Here is a 23,018-nt window from a genome sequence, read left to right as displayed (position 1 = left end):
TAATGTATTTGATTGCCAAAAAGGGGTCAGGAAGTTTAACCTGGTGCTATAAAATCAATCTGTTGCAGCTGACGCTACTGCTGTGTTGTTAGTCTAATGTGAACACACTGATCCTATGAAAGAATTTAAAGGCTGATGGCTTTTCATTTTTATGTTGTTTTTTACTATTAAAACTACTATCTTTATCTTCTTTGGGTTATGGTTGAAATATGCTAATTCTAATCTTAAAGCCAAGTGCTATTTTGGGTTTAATCCCTGGATTTTGCCTACCCAAGTTCAGAAACCTCCCAAATTCACATGCAAAGATGTAAATGCAAAGGTTTGCTTCCCTTGAATTCCTTGAACTTTCATAAAACACTGTTAAAAGTGATTAAAATAATTGTATATGTTGTCTGTGTTCTAATAACCCCTCCTCAAAAAAGCCTTTTTTTTTTTTGTAAACTTAAATGTGAAAGTGTAGCTTTTAGGTTCTGTGTGGTCTAGGTTGCTATAATTAATTTTGTTGGTTCCTGCACATGTCAGTAATCATAGAAAAAAAGAAAAATGTCTCTATCATTATCTGTGCAAAAGTTATTTTATTCCAACTGTTGAGAGAACAAAGCCACCTAATTGGGTATTGTGCCAGAACGCACATTTAAAATTTAAAGAATGTGAAAGTAAATAACATCATGGCCCTGGTACAGCTTAAGCTTGTGCACTTCTTTTTTTTTTCTGGAACAAACAAAAAACAGCAACGGCAGTTTTTAATTTGCACAGATTATATGTATTGCTTACATGGACTTGAATCTATGAAAACTGATCATCCTTAGATTTTTAGCATAATAGAAAAATTGGCCCTTTTAAAGACTAAAGACCTGCATAGTATTTTCTGCTGGATTACTGGTCATATGGGATTCATTGGAAACGTACTTGCACAGCAGCTAAGGAAGCCCAACAGTTGGAGATAATAGAATGTAAAATTCCTGTGTATGATGTTAAACCCGTTTTAAATCTGTTTATTTAATAGGAAATGGGATTGGATGAATGTAGAAATAACAAATTGCATGAAGTTAACCTATTTGTAACTTGTGTAAGAATAATTTGACGATAAAACATATTTTAATAAAATGTTTTTTAAAATGATAATAGAGAACGTTTTAATTCGGGCAAATATTTTAAGAGAAATGTTTTAAAAGCTGTCTCCTGATATTTTAGAATATTTATCTTTAACCAAACTGAAAGATTGTGTATGACTCTTTTCAGTGTTTTTGCTATTTGTATGTTTTTACAATGTATGTTTGATAAGAAATTGATATGATTATTTAATGTATATGTAGTATATGTTTGCTATGAAAATAGCCAATGCTGCTGATATGGCATTAAAGCTAAATAAATAAATATTTGACTTTTGGAAATCACCAATGTCTCCCTATCATTGTCCTGTGACCCAGTTTGGAAACCACTGCTGTACACGATCAAAAAAAATATTGCTTAAGGTGGCTAATAATACTGATCATAAAATGGCTTTCAAAAATTAAAAACTGCTTTTATTCTAGCCGACATAAAGCAAATAAGACTTTCTCCAGAAGAAAAAAATATTATAGGAAATACTGTGAAAAAATGTTTTGCACTGTTAAACATCATTTAGGAAATATTTTAAAAAGGAAAAAAAAATCAAAGGAGGGCTAATAATTCTGACTTAAAATGTAAATTGTTTGCTACCACTTACCTTAAATAAAAACAAAAAAAAAAGTCAATACAATGAGTGCTTGTTTTTTTCTCCAGTGTATAGTAAATCTTGTGCTGGTATTGCACAGTATTGCAGTGTTTCCATGTGTGTGTCCCATGGCAGGACGTCGGCGGTTATACGGGGTATCCATATTTGCTGTCGTATGAGAGAGCCGGCCTGTGATCAGAGGCCATCATGCTGACTTCTCTCTGGACTCTGCTGCGCTCTGTGTGAGTGCTGCTCCGTCCCGATCCCACCCGCGACATGTTCCCTGCTGGGCCCACAGCGCTGTAATTGATCCCTGGATGGACGTTGTACTTCGTTACAGAGCGGAAGCTGGAGTATTGGCTTCCTGGACGACTTTCTGGAGCAGCGGCGTCCTCTCTAAAGATATGGATTGAGGTAAAGTTAGTATTAAATTCACACATTCGTTCACAGTCCCTATATTGTTTGCCATGCAGCTTGAATATATTCGGTCAGAAACAGCATGTGAGTGACTTCAAAACAACATTAGCACTCATTAGCAATAGTACTAAGGAACATTATTTGACTATGAACAATGTACTTTGTACTCTGGCAGCTAATATGAGTTCACCATTTAGAATTTGCAAATAAAACTTTTATGATATAATATTGAGAGTCTGAATATAAAACCATCTTTACCCCAATAAGATACAGATTTAGGTAGTTGGTTTTATCATTGGTGAAAGGAAGATATTTAAAATTTGAAGTTAAAATTAATAATTTAGATTAAAATGCAATTGCGTAAAAAAAACCCAGTAGAAAGACATGTGCTATAGTTGAATTGGGTAAGCTAAATTGTCCATAGTAAATGTGTATGGGTGTTTCCCAGTGATGGGTTGCTGCTAGAAGGGCATCCGCTGCGTAAAACATATGTTGTATAAGTTGGAGGTCTATTCCTCTGTGGTGACACCTGATTAATAGAGACTAAGCCGAAAAGAAAATGAATGAATGAAATTTGGTGATCAGGAAACATCTTAATGTTTTTTTTTTTAACTAAAAATAGAAATGATAAATATCTGAAATGTAAGTTGTGCTACTTTAGTTAATTTATTTATTGGAAATGATCATTGAAAAGTCAACAAAAAGTTATTTAATATGGGAATAAAATCCTGGTGAAGTATTACTAAATAATGAATCTCAATAAATCTGTGAAAGTAAACTTCATTAAAATCATTATAGCACAAAATAACTTTAAGTTAACTTTTAAAATAAGAATCTATTCAAATTATTGAAAGAGAATATTTACAAAGAATGTTTTTAAATAAGGAACATTTGTTATTTTTTTTTTCTTTAATGCAGTAAAAGTAAATTCTGTGACTTAAACAATATTATCACTATTTTTTTGACTGTCAACAAAGTTGTACTTAAGTCTTTGCCTGCTAATATAACTTCACTATTTAGAATTTGTAAAGAAGACTTTTCTGAAGTATAATGTTATTGGAAGGGGTCAATGCTAATGATTTTTCTACTTTCCCAATCGGGCCAGGGGTTCAGATTTTTACTTGCCTATTTTCATTGGCCCCACCAAACAAAAAAAAAAAAAACCTTAATAGTTATTTCTTAGCCGTATATTTAAAAAAATGTGTCAGAACGTCTGTGAATCTACTATTAACATGTTTTTATAATTTTAATAAAGGTATGATGAGCTAAATTCAAAGTGTTAGGCAAATAAAAAGAGCAGTATAACATTAGCGATATTTATTTGCCTGTGAACAGTGTTGAACTTTAATAATCTTTGGGTGCTAATATGACCTCACTTTTTACAATTGGCAAATCATACTTTTCTGAAGTCTGAATGTGCGAATATAAAACCAACTTTACCCCAATAAGATTCAGTAGAGGAAATTCCACGTTCAAGTGAGCCATAATTAATTAATTAAATTTTTTTTTTGGCATATTAATATTTACATTTTTTGTATATAGTAGCTATATGTTTACTGAGATCTGCTTAAGTGTATAATGTTGTGGTTTGTGAATGTAATTGTTATGACGTCAAGCCCCATACTATACACGCATGTAAAATTGTTTAAACAATTAAAATGCAAAATTATTGGTCCATCCGTTGGGCCAACCAAATTTCCTGGAAGCTATATAAAAATATCAAACAAGTAAGCCATTTCGAACTTCCTCCTTCCTTTACAAAACCACAGCTAATATAAATATTGATTTTTTTTTTGGGTAATGCCAGCTTGCATAGTTTTCAATGACTGCTTTTGAACTGTTTATTTTGACTTTAGTCAAACATTGTATCTGACGCCTAGAAAAGTTTGGTTCACGTTGTGATCATTGTAAGGATGAGATTGACATGGTTAAACAATACCACAATTATTAAAAACAAAAGTTTTTATTTATTTATTTTTTTTAATATCTAATTAACTCTTTTGCCATGATGACAGTAATGGATATTTTTTTTCCAGATACTAGTATTTAGCCTAAAGTGACATTTAAAGGGTTAACTAGGTTAATTAGGCAATTTATTGTATAACGATGGTTTCATCTGCGGACAATTGAATAAAATATCACTTAAGGGGGCTTAAAAAATGGACCTTCAAATGGCTTTAAACCAATAAAAAGTGCTTTTATTTTAAATTCCTTGCTCTGTTAATCATCGTTTAAGAAATCTTCAAAAAAAGAAATCAAAATTCATTGCAGGGCTAATAAATGTGACTTCAACTGTATATTAACTAGCAATATCTCACCTGATCTCATTGGCAGCCTCTTTTTCTTTTCGTCGCTTGCAGCAACAGCAAATCAGGAGCAAGATCAGCAAAATTAGGAGGAGCAACAAGAGCAACGAACCAATCACAGCTCCTGCAATCACCCCAGCTTTATTGACCGCTAGAGATAAGAAATGGAGATAAAAGACTATGTATTATTGACAGAAGTAGCTTGCTTTTATCCTTAGCAACAGTTAATCTGCTTTCCCATTGTCCTACAAGATCGTCCAGAGAATCAGCAGGCTTATGAAAACAATATGTTTCCACGGCATCCTATTGAGTGAGTCTGAATATTTTGTTCAAGGACATATGCGGCGTAACAACACTTTTTTTTTCTTTTTCTAAACAGACATGCAACTGCAGTTTTCTGAGTGTGGTGAATGAAAACTGCTAAACAAGGGAGAATGACTGTATTTCTTTTGTGGATGATAAACACCAATTTTCAGTACTATTTTGTAAAGCATACGGCATAAGGAGTGTAGACTTATTCGAAAGACCATTCAAGTATTTGAATACTTATTTCACTTAAAAAAAAAAAAAAAAAAAAAGATTTAAAAAAAAAAAGATGAAAAAAAAGCTAAGAGGATTCTTTATAAAATAGTTGAGGGAAACTTTGATTTAGAGTCTGACAATCAGACAATTAGAGAATGGCAATCAGTTTTTAATCACTTAAAAAAAAGAAAAGAAAAAGAATTTATATATATATATATATATATATATATTTTTTTTTATTCGGCTCTCTTTCAGAATAAACTGTTCCAGGAATTTCAATGCAAAGGGAAAAATTGGCTTTTGTTTTGTTTTTTTTTACTTTAATGTTGGATTTATATCCCTTTACAGCCATATCCTGTACAGTTTTACTGTACGAGTTTGGCGATCATTTCAAACTAAAATGGTCCTGTGGTCCACTACAGTGTACAAGCTGTAAAATTAAAGTAAAAACAAAATGTTAACTCTAAATAGTAGAATTTTTTTTTTTTTTTTACCCGAATAATTTAGGAAATTATAAAAAAAAAAAATCTTTGGGTCTCAGCAGGATATATACAGTTAATAGCCATTAAGTGTCTTTACCAGAATTAACTGCATGTAACTTTTTATGCATTTTTGTTGACATTACTATGGTTCTTTTTAGTTATTTTTTCTTCCTGTAACTGATGTAGATTAGTTTTGTTACGTCTAATGTTAGGAAATATTGTTTATTGCATTATTTTACTTTATTAGTTTATGTGTGAACATGATATTGTTTAGCAGTTGTATAAAGATACCGAGCACCTTCTATATATTAGTGTTGCTCTGCTTGTGAAAAGAGTTGTTTGTGATGAGCTTTAGTTCAATGTATGATTTTCTCATCACCTGCTTATGGTTGTGTGTTTGTCTGTGTAACAAAGATAGATGTTTGTACACTTAAGAGCACTGGTGTATAATAGGGTTGGGACGATAGATGATGCCATCGTCTATCACCGATATAGACATCACAATGCTGAGCCAGCATCACAATCCCACGTCCCTGTCGCAGCAGCAACTCGCTTCCGAAAAAATACACCCTTACGGCTGTTTCACACCGCAGGCGAAGGCAGTGCATGAGCAACACGTGCGCAGCATGTATGGAGAGCAGCAGTAGCACACAGGTGTTTGCCTTTTACACCAGCTGCGTCTGCAGTGCGCAGCTCTTCTGCAGCTGCTGCACAAAACAATATATCTCTGTCTATTCTATCTCGTTACCCATCTCTAAATACAAATACACTTTTTTTTCTTTTACTTTTCATCTGCACCAAGGCCTGCGGCAACTTCCTCCTATGCTGTTTCCTTAACCTGCAAGTCTTTATTTTACGAAGTTTATAGATCATACAGTACTGTATGCTTCTCAAGCGCCATGAGGAGTGTCATTCATGTCTGGTGCACTCAGAAGACAATCGCCTGTAATATCATGTCATTTTATTTTTGATTGTCAGGATGTTGTAAGCCTAGTTATAATATTTATATAATATAGATATAATGATATTTATACATGATCAAACTAGTGTTACTTTCTCCGCTTCAGTAAGGTCCAGCAGCAAAGTTTCAGCTCGTGCCAATAATGAGGCAGACAAAAGTAATCAATTTTGCTTATTTTCGTGTTGTCAGGTTCACAGTGCAAACAGCTTCCAGGTGGAGTAACTAGAGTGTACAAAACAAAGCCGAATAAAACTTTCTTTCTTTGCTTCAACTACACAGCAAGCTTACATTATTCAGCATGCTTGTCGAACTACACTACCCACAATACACTTCACTGTGGACTACAACTGCTGTTAATAGCAGTCTTAAAGCGGCCACTTCTATTTCCCCTCTCCTGCAACACTAGGTTTCAACTTAAGCAAAACTAATACCAAAACTGTTTTACGTTTGGTTATGTAGTTCAGGCCTAGTAAAATATTTCTTGCAGTTTTTAATCTTTTAAGTTCATTTGATTGACTATATATGAATACTGCATCTTTATTAATGCATTTATTGGGTAAAATTACTACTTTTTACTGTCATTCAATGTGTTTTAGTCATTATTAATGCAGTGTCACTTTAATTGACCATGAGCAGCGCGGCAAAAATCAAATCAAGTCACTATTATTGTCACATCATCAGCAGCATGTGTGATATGACGAGTGAAAAGCTTAGAATTTTTTTTTTTTCAAAGTCCGGTCTTTGATGTGCAACAAGGGAGCCAATTTTCTAAATTGTGTGTCTTTTATAGGTAATGAGTGTACATCCAGCACGAAAAACAATAAAAACAGAAGTAAAAAACACAAAACAAAACAAAATTTGCTTGGAGCTCGCAACACGGCGGCCATGCTCGGCACCATCTTGATGAGGCAATCAAGATGGTGCCCAGCTCCAAAACTATTGTGGCACTGTTGATTCAGCGACGCTCACGCCTGGCGCAGACGTGCTGCTTGTGCAGTATGAAAGCTCTAATCAATTAACATGGACGCCGAAAAAACACGCGCTGCTCATGCGCCGCTCACTCACTGTTTGCGGTGTGAAACAGGTTTTAGGCCCTGTTTACACTAATACATCTTGGTTTTAAAATGGCATTTTAGAATGAAAGCGATCTACGTTTGCACTGGCGTTTCACCTAGCATTTCTGAAAAGCCCTGCTTCCACACTATACTCAGGGCCGGCGCGTCCATAGAGGCGACCTAGGCGGCTGCCTAGGGCGGCAGTATAGAGAGGGCGGCGTCCGCAACACCCCACTTACCACCCGCGTCCTCAGTTATGTCCGCGACACCTCCCTCACCACCCGAGTCCTCAGATATATTCGCGCATAGGCGACAGAATAGAGAGGGCAGGGCAGCGTCAGTGACACCTCCATCAGCACCCGCGTGTCCTCAGTTAAATCTGCGCGTAGGGCGGCAGATTAGAGGTCCGCGACACCCGCGTGTCCTCAGTTATTTTTGCGCATAGGGCAGCATTATAGAGAGGGCAGCGTCTGTGACACCTCCCTCCTTCCCTCAGCACCCACGCGTCCTTAGTTATATCCGCGCATAGGGCGGCTGAATAGAGGTCTGCGACACCTCACTTTATTTTCATAACCGGTCACTTTCGTTTTCACATTGGGGTTGAGGGCGGCGTTGATCGTCCTCTGCCTAGAGCGGCAGTTCAGCTTGCTCCAGCCCTGACTATACTGTTGAACACGTGACCACACACAGGGATGTGCTGCAGCATACGTCAGCAGTTGCTTTAAATCTCTTCGGTTTTTTGAATCTATCAGGTAATGTCACTGAGTTAGTACTTTTCTTTAATCTTTCGCTTTCAAGCTTGTACTTAGTCATTTTAGCAAAAAGCTTGTTAACACCATCATAACGACACATCACTCTGCTTATTCATGCCAGAGTCCCGCGAAAAAAGTGATAGACAGGTAGTAATTTGTGTGTAGTTTCTTGATTTATTTATGATTTGGTTATAATATAATAGTGTATAATACTATAAATTAATAAAATACAGTAGTTTATCCTAACTCCTAGAAATTTATTTTGCAATCTATCCTTTTTATGGTAAAGTTCTAGCAACCACAGCTGCTGTTTTTTTACAGTAAATTTTAGTAATATGTTTTCAGCAGTGCAGTTTGATATGTATTTTACCATGTATTCATGAGTGACTTTTCTGCACTACACTAAAAAAAAAAAAAAGTTCTGCAAAATTGAGAACATTTTATAAATGTTGAATTTAAACAAATTAAATTCAGTAATGTTCAACAAAATTTATTTAAAATCAGCCCAAATAAATAGTTTACAACCACTTAAAAATATTTAGTAAATGCAATGATTCATTTTTTATATTGTTTCAGTGTATTATCTCAGTCATTTGTGTCATGTGATCCTATATTAATCCAAAATCGAATTTATAGAAATGCGCAGTATGATTACACATTTATTTCCATTTATTTGTTTGACAGTTCATCATCCTGTTAAATCTGTCTGCTAAATGATACTTGATTTGGACATGTTGTTATCTAAGGTGTTGAGTGTGGCTTAGGTGTGCAAACACTTTCCAGATCCACCCATACTTACGGTTATATGCTCGAAGGGCGTATGTGCATCGCTCTCTGCCGACTTCATTGCTGACCTCACAGAAGTAGTTCCCCGTGTAGCTCTCACTGTGGTTTCTGATTAGCAGCTCGCCGGTCTGAGAATCTTCAAACAAAAGAGCCATTCAGAATGTGCAGCCATTGCCAAAGCGCCAGCAGCATCGTTTAAAGCAGATTGCACAGCAGAAAAACTTGTTTGGTTGCTATGAGGCTTAGAAATGTTTTTTTTTTTTTTTTTTTCCATTCACAGCAGCTGTACATTATGTGACTTTACCACACACATGCCTGAAGGTACAGGCTATTCAAGCGGTACCAAATATTACACTTGAAGTATTTGCTATACTGGTGGAGACTCACTCTGTGTTGAGGTTGGTGGCAGTTGTCCAGTTTCTTTGGTCCATGTGTATTTTAGAGGTGATGAACCCTGGGAGGATGTGCAGCGGAGTGAAACGGTTCCGCCTTTCTCCTCACTGCCATCCACCCAGCATTTAGGACGCGAAGGTCGTACTGAAAAAAAAAAATGAATAAAGAAAGGGTCAGACATTATGAAACACATGCGTACGTTTTGTTGCATGTTTCAAATGACAAATCCACTAGAGGACGCTGTCTACATTTGTTCGTGAATCTGAAATGCATGCTTTTTTTTAAAAATCCTTTTTTGCCATGTATTTGTTACCATTTTGTGCAGATACAATATCATATACAAAAGTAACACTGGTCTACTTTTTCACAACCATGAGATACTTGAATGACCATAAAAACAATGCAGATATATATATATATATATATATATATATATATATATATATATATATATATATATATATATATATATATATATATATATATATATATATATATATAAACATTTATTCATTCATTTTTTCTTTGGCTTAGTCCCTATATTAATCAGGGCTCGCCACAGCAGAATGAATCACCAACTTATTCAGCATATGTTTTACGCTGCGGATGTTCTTCCAGCTACTGCCAGGCTGCCCTAAATAACATTATTATTAAAATAAACAATTAAAAAATGTATAATAATAAACTACTAATAAAAAAGACTTAATTCCACTTCATGCTTCAAGATCAATAGTATCTATATAATTCAACAAACATTTCCATGATTTGTAAAAAGATTTTTAAATATCTGTTTAATGAAAACATTAAAAAGACATTATCTATCCATAATATGAAGGTGGAGTTGTTTGTTTCCATTTAAGGAGAATAAGCTTCCTAGACAATAATGTGGTAAAAGCAACAACATCATGGGTTGCTGTAGGCAAATTTGGCCTAAAGGGATTCTAACAGTGCTGTTAGATGGTTTGGAGTGGCTTGTGGTAAAGGTTTTATCTGAAGTATTATCTATTTTAGACCAAAACTCTGTCAATCTTGAACAAGACCAAAACATACGAGTGTGATTTACTGGAGATCGTTGACGCCTATTACTAGTTTTTTTATTTATTTTTTTTTAAATCTGATAAACACTAAAATACTTTGACGAAAGCTGGAAACCTGTAACCATTGACTTCTATAAGTATTTCCCACTATTAAAGTTAATAGTTACAGGATTTTCTTTTGCTTATGCCAAAACAACATCTTTAGTGTTTATTAGCATAAAGAAATGTATAAAGGTTTTGAACCACTTAGGGATTAGAAAACGGTGAGCATCTTAATTTTTGTGCGTTTTTTTATTATAATTTTTTTAATAAACATTCTACAGTATAAAGTCTGAAAAAAACAACCTGAAACTGAAAGGACAAACACAGAAAATGCTCATCTAAACAAATCCTACACTGTAATTATAGTCTCTCAGCGATGGGCCTGTAAGTTTCGCGAGGGGGTGGAAATCATCGATCGTGTGGACAGACGGGGTGACAAGCTTGAGCTCAGGTTAACAGAGGAAAACACAAGACAGGCGTGAACAGAGATCATCCACTCAGACGATCACACCATTCCAGTCCAGTCATGGTGAACGAATGGATGAAAGGGCTGTGCGAGGGTGGATAAAACCGGTAAAACAGAACATTTCAGCTCGATAAGAGGGTCACAATCGGTCAGCAGAGACCGACAATGTTTATGTTTTTATCAAAGTTATTATTAGGGGTGCATTTAGTGATTAGGGGGGCCATAAGTAATTCCAGCCATAAGGTAAAATGGTCCTAATTGCACTATTTCAGTTTTTATTTTAGTTATTTATTTTTTCATTCATCTTCATTTCTTACGCTCATTTTTTTATTTGTTTGTTCATTCGTTCCTTCATTCATTTATTGGTCCATTCATTTATTCAGTCATTCGATTGTTTATGTCTTCGCCAAAGGTATTATCAGGGGCAAATTTTGTGGTTCAGGGGCCGTAAGTAATTCTAGCCACAAGGCAGTCCTAAAATGCACGCTTGGCATGTTTATTTTAATATTTTAGGCTATTTTTATTTTTTATTTGTTCGATTTTTTATATATATATATATATATATATATATATATATAATATATTTATATATTATATTTATATTTATATTTATATTTATATATATATATATATATATATATATTTTTTTTTTTTTCCATGAAGTAGATTCATTTATAGTTTGTTCTTTCATTTCATTCGTTTGTTCATTTGTTCATTCATTCATTGGTTTGTTTATAAGTTTGTTTGTTGGTTTATTCGTTCACTCGATTGCTTGCTCATTTGTTTGTTCATTTGTTCATTCATTCATTGGTTTGTTTTTTTTCATTCATAGTTGGTTCATTTGTTCTTTCATTCAGTCATTCATTTGTCTGTTCATTCGTTTTTTCATTTATTTGTTCGCTAATTTTAAATTCATTGTTGATTCATTTTGTTCTTTCATTTATTCTTTAATTTTTTCATCTGTTCATTAGCTTGTTCGTTTGTTCATTCTTTAGTTTGTTCGTTCATTCATTCACTGGTTTGTAAATTTTTTTTCCAATAATTTGTTTGTTCCCTGGCTGGGTCAGTTGGCATTTCTGTGTGGAGTTTGCATATTGACCCCCTGTTGGCATGGGTTTCCTCCGGGTGCTCCAGTTTCGCCCACAAGTCCAAAGACATGCGGTACAGGTGAATTGGTTCAACTAAATTGACTAGTTTATGTTTGTGAATAAATGTGTTTGGATGTTTCCCAGTGATGGGTTGCAGCTGGAAGGACATCCGCTGCATAAAACCTATGCTGGTTAAGTTGGTGGTTCTTTCTGCTGTGGTGACTCCAGATTAAGAAGGGACTACGCCGAAAAGAAAATCATTGAATGATGAATTTGTTCCTTTGTTTTTTTTATTTGTTCGTTCATTCATTGGTTTGTTTGTTTGTTCAATTGCTTGTTTTGTATATTCATTTGTTTTGTTTATTTGTTTGTTTGATAATTTGTTCATTCATTCGTTTAGTAGTTGGTTCTTTTGCTTGTTGTTCATTCATTGGTTTGTTTGCTCATTTTTTTTTTAATTTGTTCATTTTGCTAGCTTTTTTTTTCTCAGAATTCTAAATCTTCTTTTTAAAATAAAAACAAATTATGGATGTAATGATTACATAAATTTTACTTAATAGATCCTCAACATAAAATGTGATAAACTGTTATAGAAATGTATATGTCTTCATACGTAATTCATAGGTCACTTACCTAAATTGAGTAATTTGATTTTTAAATTCGTTTTTATTTCAATACCTATTTTGTTTTTTTAATTTGCTGTTCTTTTCAGTTTCATTTTCTCATTGTTTTTGTGAACAAATTTCTATTTACTTTTTATACATTTTATATACATTTTAATTTCCCCTCACAGTCCAGAGACATGCGCTATAGGTGAATGGAATAAGCTAAATTGGCTGTAGTGTGTGTGTGAATGCAGGAGTGTATGGGTGTTTCCCATTGTTGGGTTGCGCTGGAAGAGCATTTGCTGCATAAACCATTTGCTGAATAAATTGGCGGTTCATTCCGCTGTGGCAACCCCTGATTAATAGAGGTACTGAGCCAAAAATAAAATGAAAGAATGAATGAATATTGAATTTCATGATTTTGTAATGGCGTGACAGTTCGCCAGAAGTGCTAGGTCTGGCTGACTGACTGAAAAATAAAAGTCTGTGTGCATATAGCCCTATTGGAGAGTTTTAGGCCCAATCCCAGTTCTAACCCGTTGTCCTTCCCCTTACCCCTACCCCTCGTTTTGCGTGTTCCCGTGAAGGGGTGTACCAATTCTCGTTAACTTGAAGGCTTAGAGCTAAAGCCGCCTTTCCACTGCACACAACATTTGAACACGACTGCTGGGATCACTTCAGCAGTTGCGATTTGTCTGATCTCATATGAAGCAAGAGATCACAATGACATACAGTATGATGACGTGTACAGGTGCTGTATGGTGCTGTCCCATTTCTTTGGGGTCAAATTTGAAGCCCTTCCCTTTCACACGCTGTTTAAAGGGGGGAAAAGGCACAAAAAATAAAATTGGGATCGTGCCTGAATTTTGTTTACAAAAGTAAACCTGTTCCTCACCCAGCACAACTAGCGTGACTTTCCTCGTGTCGATGCCGGGGGTTTTCTTCACTTTGCACTGGTACGTGGCCGTGTCTGGCGCCTTGAGGTTGGTCATGTTGACCGTGGCGTCGCCGCGACTCGGATCAGCAACAAATTTAAAGCGACTCATCAGGTCGGGGCTTCCCAGCTGGTACTGTTTCCCTCCAGTGTAGGATAAGATCTGTCAGACAGGCAGAGAGAGAGAGAGTGAGGAAAAAACACAACTCTTATCTAATAGAACAGGTCTAACCACCCGCCGCCATGTGCGCGGATTTCTCTGAATCCTCACACGTGTCCCTGGAAAGCTTTAGGTCAAAGAGTTTGAATGAGGGGAAATTACTGAAGATGCGATTGATCAGGTGTGGACTGTGGTCTCTGAAAACATTATTTTACACTCTTGTCTTATCAAAGACAGCAGATGTGTGGTAAAGATGAGCTGCGCCGCATGATTCTTTGCATCTTTTGATCACCTTTTATTTTAAATGGTAGGCTAATGCTGCGTGACAGACATTCCTTTAGTAGAAATCTGTTTGGAGGTCAGTTGAGATGGAAGTATGAATATATTAAAGTTTAAACACAGCATGCATATAATATCAACTAAAACTGTAACATCTCTCTGTCGTTTTATCTGTCATTCTGTCTGTCTTTTTATCTGTCATTCTGTCTGTTGTTCCCTCTGTCATCCTATGTCTGACAGTCTGTTGTTTTATCTGTCATTCTATGTTGTTCTATCTATCATTCTATCTGTCATTCTATGTCTGCAGTTCAATCTGTCGTTGTATCTATCATTTTGTCTGTTATACTGTCTAACTATCATTCTATTTTTCATTCTGTCCATCTATTGTTCTATTTATCTATCTGTCATTTTATTTGTTCTATCTGTCATTCTATCTATCATTCCATCTGTCGTTCTGTCTCTTTCGATCTGTCATTCTATTTAGCTATTGTTCGATCTGTCGTTCTATCTGTTATACTCTCATTTTATCTGTTATTCTGTCTATCGTTCTCTGTCATTCTTTTGGCTGTAGTTCGTTCTGTTGTGCTATCTATTGTTTTGTGTTATACTTTCCATCTGTGTTCTGTCTATCGTTCTCTGTTGTCTGTCATTCTATCTCGATCTATCTACCTATGTCGTTCTAAATATCATCTATCCATCCATCAATCATTCTCTCCGTCGTTCAGTCTTATGTACTATCAATCTGTTCTGTCTGTCATTCTATCTGTCATTCTGTTGTTCTGTCTATTGTTCTGTCTTGTTCTATCTGCCGTTCTGTCTTGTTCTATCTGCCGTTCTGCCTTGTTCTATCTGCCGTTCTGTGTTGTTCAATCTGTCGATCTTTCGTGATCTATCTGTCGTTCTGCCTTGTTCTATCTTTCGTTATTCAATTCAATTCAGCTTTATTTGTATAGCGCTTTTACAATGTAGATTGTGTCAAAGCAGCTTCACATAAATGGTTATGTGGTGTTCTAACTGTCGATCTTTCGTGATCTATCTGTTGTTCTGCCTTGTTCTATTTGTCGTTATGTGGTGTTCTATCTGTCGATCTTTCGTGATCTGTCTGTTGTTCTGCCTTTTATCTGTTGTTCTGCCTTGTTCTATCTGTCATTTTCCCTTGTTCTATCTGTCATTCTGCCTATCGTTCTATCTATCGTTCTATCCGTTGTCCGGTCTATCGATCTATCTGTCATTTTGCCTTGTTCTATCTGTCGTTCTGTCTATTGTTTTATTTGTCGTTCTGTCTATCGATCTCTGTTCTGTCTTGTTCTATCTGTCATTTTATTGGTCGTTTCATCATATGTTTCATCTCTAATTATTTATTAAAACCATTTTAGCTCATTAAAAGTTGTTTAAGTGTATATATATATAAATGCATAGGTACATTTAAAAGATAAAAAAATCATATTAATTATATTATCAATTATAAGTAAACATTGTTTTTATTTCATTAAATTATCTCACTTTTTTATACTTTCCTATTTATTATAATTATTATGATTAAATAAAAAAAATAACAAATTTTATTTTAGCCACAATGTTGACCAATATTTTAATCAACTATGTATTTATTGTATAACTGATAAAAAAAAATAACCCTAATACGAGCTTGTAAAACTGGGCCCACCATCCATTTAGCATGCACTCCAAGTAAAAGACCATTTTTTTTTTTATTTAAAAAGTTTTACATTTCGATGTTGTTTCACTTAATTGTGAAACATCTTAGCAATTGTATTTCAGGTATGCACAGATGCTTTCGAAATGAGACCAATTTTTTTCATTTTCATTTTTATAGTATCTTGATCATCAAGATAAAAATGTGCTGTTAATATATCTCACCAGCTGATCTTTCTGGGTCATGTCTTGGCTGACGATTGTCCATTCAATGTCTAGGTCTCCTACATCCGTGGCAGCAAGGGTGTATGTGCAGCCCAGAGTCAGAGCCTCCCCCTGGGCTTTCTTTATGGTCTGAGGTCCTGTTGAGGTCACCTGCAATGCTGAAGTAAGAGCTGCACACAAGAACAGAAAAATGCATTCACTCTAGAGCTGCATGCTATTGTAAAAACCTGACATTGCAATATTTTGTTTTGCTGCGTTATAGATTAGGTTAGGAATACAATTTTACCAGATGGCTTGAATAGCTCTATTTGTGGAAAAAAAAAAAAACAATCATTATATTGGTTGGGTTAAGATGTTATCCTGCTGTTATCCTGATTCTAACAGAGAAATACTGGGAAATCTCTGTAGGCTGATGGCGTTTCATGTCGTTCAGCCTTATAATTTTAAAATGTCAGCAAAATCACCAGTTTTGTCATCACTTAAGACATTATGCTAGAGAATCATTCAAATACTTGGTTTTGTAAAGATGTGAATCGTCTAAAAAAATACAACAAAACTGCAGGAATAATTTAAAAAGAGCAAAGAAAAAAGTCAAATGAACATTTCTTTATGGTTTCTGGAGTCAATCTGTATTCAAAAAACAGAAATTTAATAATGCAATGCAAAATAATGCTGTATAGTTTTCATGGTATTAATACATCAATCAAATTTCTCTTCTTTAAATTTACAAATGTTTTACGTAATTGTGCCTGAATGTTTTATACTTTGTTAAAATGGCATTAACCCATTCATATCCAAATAATTAGGCTCACTTTTTTATGATTGTTGCAATAACTCCACAAATTTCATATATTCTCAATTGTTGATTGACTATAATCCCAACTTAACATTGCATATCCAACTATGTAATTATTGCAGACACGCATATTGCAATATCGATGCTGAAATGATATTTTGTGCAGCCCTAATTCATGCTCATTTATTAACATGTTTAACATTGAAATCAGTCTTACTGAATTCAAGTTTTACCTTTTTAAAGGGGTCCTATAATGCCCCCTTTTTACAAGATGTTAGAAGTCTCTGATGTCCCTAGTGTGTATGTGAAGTTTCAGCCAAAATACTACACAGATGATGTTTTATAACTCTGAAACTGACCCTTTGTATCTAAAGCATTGATCCCAATTGGGCCATTTTGATGACTGTCACTTTAAATTCAAATGAGATTGTGCTCTTTTTCAAAAGAAGGTGGAGCTGCAAACAGGTGTGCATCAGCATAGTGACAGCAGATTCAAAACAGTATCTTCATTCTGTCTTCAGAATTCTATCTATCTTATTATCTTCAGCAGTAATGATATGAAAGCTCTGACTGACGGCTGCTTCTCACACAGGGCTGTTTATGCTAATGAGAGAGAGAGACGGTCACTAATGGGTGGGGCTTTGTTTCTCTGACATTTACAAAGTGAGAATGTCAATCAAAGTTTTTCTGCAAACTTTTTTTTTGTTTTTATCAAGTGTAATCGTACTACATAATTATTACATTTTGTATCATTAGAGGCTGGCTAGATTCACAGAATATTGCAACACAACTGTTTAAACCCCTTATAAAAGTTTATTTATTTTATTTATTTTTTGACAATAACCCCCCTTCAAACAATACTAATAAATTAGTGGTTCTTGAATAGTTTGCTGAAGCAGATGTGTTTTTATTGAATTTATCTTTACTACTTGTGGTTTATTGTTGGATGCATTTTGTTATTTGTTCTAACAAGGTGAACAAGTGGTTGTTTGCATAATGTGTGGACTCTTTCAATCTACACTTGTAAAAAATAAATTAAAATGTATAGTTTATAGCATTGCTATTTAAACATGCTTTAAAACTTAAATAAAAAATAATCGTAATGCTTGATACAGACTTGTTACTTTTTTTTTAAAAAACAGCTTATGATAAGGATTGTGCGATGTGATTTATAATTTTGACGATTCAGTGCGTCAGTCTGTCATACTGACTGCTCTGATTTAAATTACTTATTAATTTATTATATTATTAGAAAAAGGATGTAGTTCAAAATACATATTTTGATTTCAGACTTAAATTGGAAGGTATAAATATAAAAAAATGTAATAATAATTATCGTAGAATGATTTGCCGGATTGTCAATGTTCTTTCAGCTATTGGTTATTGTAGATAACAATTTCAAGTTGTTAACTGGAACGAGACTTAAGATTTCCAGACGTTTTTGTATAACGAATAAGATTAGAGCGGTATCATTTAAAATTATTCATCGTATTTATTCTGTGAAACAGGTAATTGCAAGATTTTGTAAAGATATTGATCTAAGATATGCTTTCTGTAACGATAAAGAAGAATATTGTTCATTTATGTTATGATTGTATTTATACACAATGGTTTTGGTGGGATTTTATTTTCTTTTTTGTTAAGAAAGATGTTTTATTTTTTTATGAGAATGCAGTCAACTTCAAAATTTGGCATATTGTTAATTTGATCATTATATATGGAACATTTTTTATCCATAAATTTAAATGGCCAGTGAAAAAATCTAATTTAACTAACCTTGAAATAGAAATAGGTCATTACCCATGCACGATAAAAGGGGGGGGGGGGGGGGGGGGGAAGCAAAAAGAACTGTTAATTATTTTAAAGCCTTAAATTTTTTTTTTTGAATAATTGTATTCTTTCATGTATTTTTTTTTTTATTTTCTTATATTTTATTTGATTGGATGTTAATATACTGTTGTTAGTGCCCTTGTATGTTCTGTAAACTAAAGTTGCAATAAAAAGTTACTTTATTTGATTTGAACATGTGAGCTAATTAAATCTGCATCTCAATACTAAATTAATAAATCTCAATCATGCCGAGTAATACTTATTCACCTCCTTTTTTTCATTGCACACTGATAAATAAAACCATTCTACGGCTTTCTTACTCTGCATAAGGATTCCTGTAAAAGAACAGTCGATTCTGAGTTTTTAATGGCAGTTAAACAGGCTATTTTTGCCACTTTGCATTTAATATGTATATTAGCCCTGTTATGATCAGCTAACCTCGATGCGAGAAACATGTATCATTGAGATCTCCACATTTCTGAATACTGATTAGCCTTTTGATATATAGCCATTGTGTTTTTTTTTTTTTTTGTGTGCGTGTAATTCTGAGGAATTCATTTCTGCAGCTTCATGTCAATACGTTTTTGCATTTCAGACGTGCACAAAAAGTCTGATTTACCACGACATTCACTTTTAAGAAGAACTCTGGGATTTACTTTAATGAGTGATGGTTTCTAACTGGCATTTATTTGCACATTCTGTTCCATCTGTAATGGAAAATCTGCAATTTCCATGCTTCAATCCTACTGCTGGATTGTGGAGGATGATGATGATGATGCTGTACAGACCGAACTATGACAGTATCACTTCACCACAGCCATCCAGACAGCATCCATCAACTCTTTCAAACGCTGAAAGTGCACTTGAATAAACGCTGCATCTGAATATATGGCTGCTCATAACTCTCGTCGGCATTATTGTAAAACCCTTTTCTGCTGAGGCTTGTATGAATGTTAACTGTTAGCAAAAAAATTTAGTTCACTGAAAAAAAAAAAAGTTCCAAAACTTTACTATTTGCGTGTGCCATAATTTTTCTTTGGCTGGGTAATGTCACTTTTCAACCTACATTTGAAGGCAAAATTATCATTATTGTGAATTTTTCTTTTGAGTTTTCAAGGGGTGTTTAATGGACCCAAGGACACTTTCTTAGTATTTCCTAAAGTTTTTCCTTGTGGAGAAAGTATTATTTTCTTTACTTTGGCTGGAATAAAAGCAGTTTATTTTGTTTTAAACTAATTTGAAGATTATTATTAGCCCCTTAAGGAATATGTTTTCAACTAGGTAAAGACCCTAGCTAAGATCACACTTTAAGCTGAATACTAGCATCTTGCAGAAAAACTTGTAAAGTACTATGTACTGTCATCTTGGCAAAAACAAAATAAGTTAGTTATTAGAAATGAGTTATAAAATTTTTCTGCATAAAATGTGTTGAATAAACAGCAAAATAAACATTTTTTTACAGGATGTCTAATAATTGACTTCAATTATCTAAAATAACAAGCTTGGAAAAATGCATTTTACTTTATTTATTTTATTGCAATATTTAAGTTAATGCTGAAAAGCTCATGGCAATGCTGATATTATTGCATTTAGTGATTGTTAAAACTCGATTATAATTTGTTTTTAAATACCTCATATTTGTGCTGAACCCCTGCTAACGAAATGTTTCAATAACATTTCACTAAGATTTAGTTCTGAAGCATAGTTATAATAATGCATTATTGTATACATACCACATTCAGAATAGTGTTAAAGATTAGAGATTTAGCTGAATACATTAATTAGTTTAAACACATTAAATACATTTTTTTGTGTATCCAAACAGTGTAAAGAGCGATCAGACAGAACGCACCTTTACGTTCCAAAAACAAGCACTAGGCATCAATAATGCATAATGTGCAAGAGTGTTTCTGTTGATAATATTAAAATTTTAAAATTGCCCCCTTCTTAAACCATTCATAAAAGGCGCCTCTAGATGCAAAAATCACGTTCGGTATGGTCGGCCTCTTTGTAAACAATTCAAAAAAGGTGCCTCTTGATGCAAAAAAAACAAAAAACAAAAACAAAAAAAAAGTGTTCGGTGTGATCAGCCCCTTCATAAACAATAAAAAATAAGCGTCTCTCGAAGCAAAAAGCGCGTTTGGTGAGATCGGCCTCTTCGTAAACAATTCAAAAAGGTGCCTCTCGATGCAAAACGTGCATTATGGTCGGCCTCTTTGTAAACAATTCACAAAAGGTGCCTCTCGATGCAATAAAACAAAAAAAAAACAAAACCTGTTCGCTGTGATCAGCCCCTTCATAAACAATTAAAAAAGGCGCCTCTAAAAGCAGAAAGTGCATTTGGTGAGATTGGCCCCTTCGTAAACGATTCAAAAAGACGCCTCTGCAAAAAGCGTGTTCGGTGTCATCGACTTCTTCGTAAACAATTTAAAAAGGACGCCTCTTGCTCCAAAAAGCGTGTTTGATGTGATCGGTCCCTTGGTAAACAATTAAAAAAAGGTGTCTCTCAATGTAAAAAAAAAATTAAACAATTTGCTGAGATCGGTCTTTTCATAAACAATTAAAAAAAAGGCGCCTCTCGATGAAAACGGCGTGTTCAGTGAGATCAGCCCCTTCATAAACAATTTTAAAAAGGTGCCTCTCGATGCAAATGTTGCGTTCGGTAATATTGACCCCTTCATAATTTTTTAAAAAGGCGCCTCAATGCAAAAAGTGCTTTCGGTGAGATCGGCCCCTTAGTAAACCACTCAAAAATGGTGCCTCGCTGCAAAAAGCGCATTCGGTGTGATCGGCCCCTAATACAGCTTTGTTGACACTGAAATAAATATATTGCTGTCTTAAATTAAGTTGAATCTAATTAATTTTACGATTAATTCAACTTACACCAAACAAAATAACTTGAAAAATGTAGTTGAACTACAATTTGGCAGAAAAGCATTGTTTTTATCCGACAAAAAAACAATGCTATCCGACAGCACTTGATATATAAAATAAACGAATACATTTCTAAAACAAAATAGGATGTTTTCAGTTGAAAATAAACTGACGTTGTGGGAACATTTTAACAATATTAATATAGACCAGACTTATTTAAACAAGCATTCCATTAGCATTACTGGATAAACCTTTGTTCCTAGCTTTGACAGCACATTAGGCAAATTAACGAAAATGTTATTTTATTTAAATTCTGACAAAGGCCACAGCTGTCAGGGTCACGCAAAAAAAAGCCTATTTCCCCACAGCAGCTGTTTGCTGTCATCACAAACTGACCGACTGAATGAACAGACACAACAATTAGACGATCTCTGCAACATAAAATGATCTCTTCAGACACTCCCGTCATAATCTTTGCGTCTCAAAATCACAGCTTTAAGAACTAAACGAACAGTCTCTGCTTGGGGCGTAGGCTGTCTTTTTTTTCTGTGTTGTTTTGTTGAATTCTGCTATGGATTGTCAGGTTTGTCTTGTTTGTTGCTCCACCGAAACAACACGGCATACCAGACGACTGTGTCATTCCTGTTATATTGCACATTGACACAGATCGCAGGGAGTGTCTGTGATTTACGGATGGCATCTCTCTCAGCTGGAGTAAAAAAACAGTCCAGGCATGAACGTGTTGAGCAACACCTCCGGGCTGATGGTCAGAAAGCATGCATTTGTTTTATGCTCTATAATTTGAGTGCACTTAATATGATGCAAATCGCACTCGCTCATAATGAATGACCCTATTGTTTAGTGCACGCTACATCTGCTGCTGCGCTTTTCTGAAATGCACATGCAAGTGCATTGAAGTGAATCTCAGAAGCTGTGATATTCAGAGCTATACTATTTGCATAAAGTGGAGTGGGAGGCCAGCGCAACTTCTTAATATGCAGGGTTAATTTATGCATATCACAGTCGCACTTTGACAGTCGTAGAAACTCGATACAGCCCACACAAAGTGAAGAGAAAAATGACCTTTAACACTGGAAAAGCCTCAAAAGAGACTGTTGGATAATGTAAATAAATAGAAGATGTGCTTTTTTACGCACCTGCATGGTTTAGACATACTGCAATGATGTAGGGGAAGTGGATCCAGAGCTTGCTCATAGCCAGATATCAGCTTTCTTTTAAATACAGAAAACCTAGAGGAAAAAAGAGCACAGACTGTCATTGTCCCTTGCTGACTGGACACCTCATTTGCAAGTGTGAATCATCAGAATGTGATAAGGGTCTCGCGTATGGCAAATTCAAATGTCTTTTTACTCAAAGAAAGAAAAGGGAAAAAGTTTTGGGTTTCGATTCAAAGGTGTAAAAACAAAACATTTTAGATATTTTCAGAAAGTTTAATTCAAATTTTATATTCAAAGGAAAATACAATTTAAATGCAATATTTCTAAATGTGAATCCTGACAAAAACTATTAACTAATATTTATTCTTATTATATTAAAATAATAACTTGTAATACAATAATTTGAAACTTTTAGATTTTTATCTTGTGTATAATTGTTATTTATGTATTATTTAATGTTGTTCGGGTCTTTCAAGTGTAA

The 23,018-nt window shown here is 34.5% G+C and overlaps 1 protein-coding gene across 1 annotated transcript; it reads right to left on the bottom strand.

The window, feature by feature from the left end:
* Positions 1–1,775: 1,775 nt before the first annotated feature.
* Positions 1,776–22,611, bottom strand: vsig8b (V-set and immunoglobulin domain containing 8b; the record flags this gene model as incomplete). Its single annotated transcript, NM_001130781.2, is given in 7 exon segments — positions 1,776–2,092; positions 4,432–4,570; positions 8,991–9,113; positions 9,365–9,514; positions 13,504–13,705; positions 15,860–16,029; positions 22,517–22,611. Coding segments are annotated over 7 exon segments (1,092 nt in total). The 5' UTR covers positions 22,575–22,611.
* Between the last annotated feature and the right edge of the window lie 407 nt (positions 22,612–23,018).

Source organism: Danio rerio, chromosome 8 (assembly GCF_052040795.2).
Source record: "Danio rerio strain M-AB ecotype USA chromosome 8, GRCz13ab, whole genome shotgun sequence".
Taxonomy (NCBI): domain Eukaryota; kingdom Metazoa; phylum Chordata; class Actinopteri; order Cypriniformes; family Danionidae; genus Danio; species Danio rerio.
Note: the sequence above shows the minus strand (reverse complement) of the source record. Positions and strands in the feature narration are given on the sequence as shown.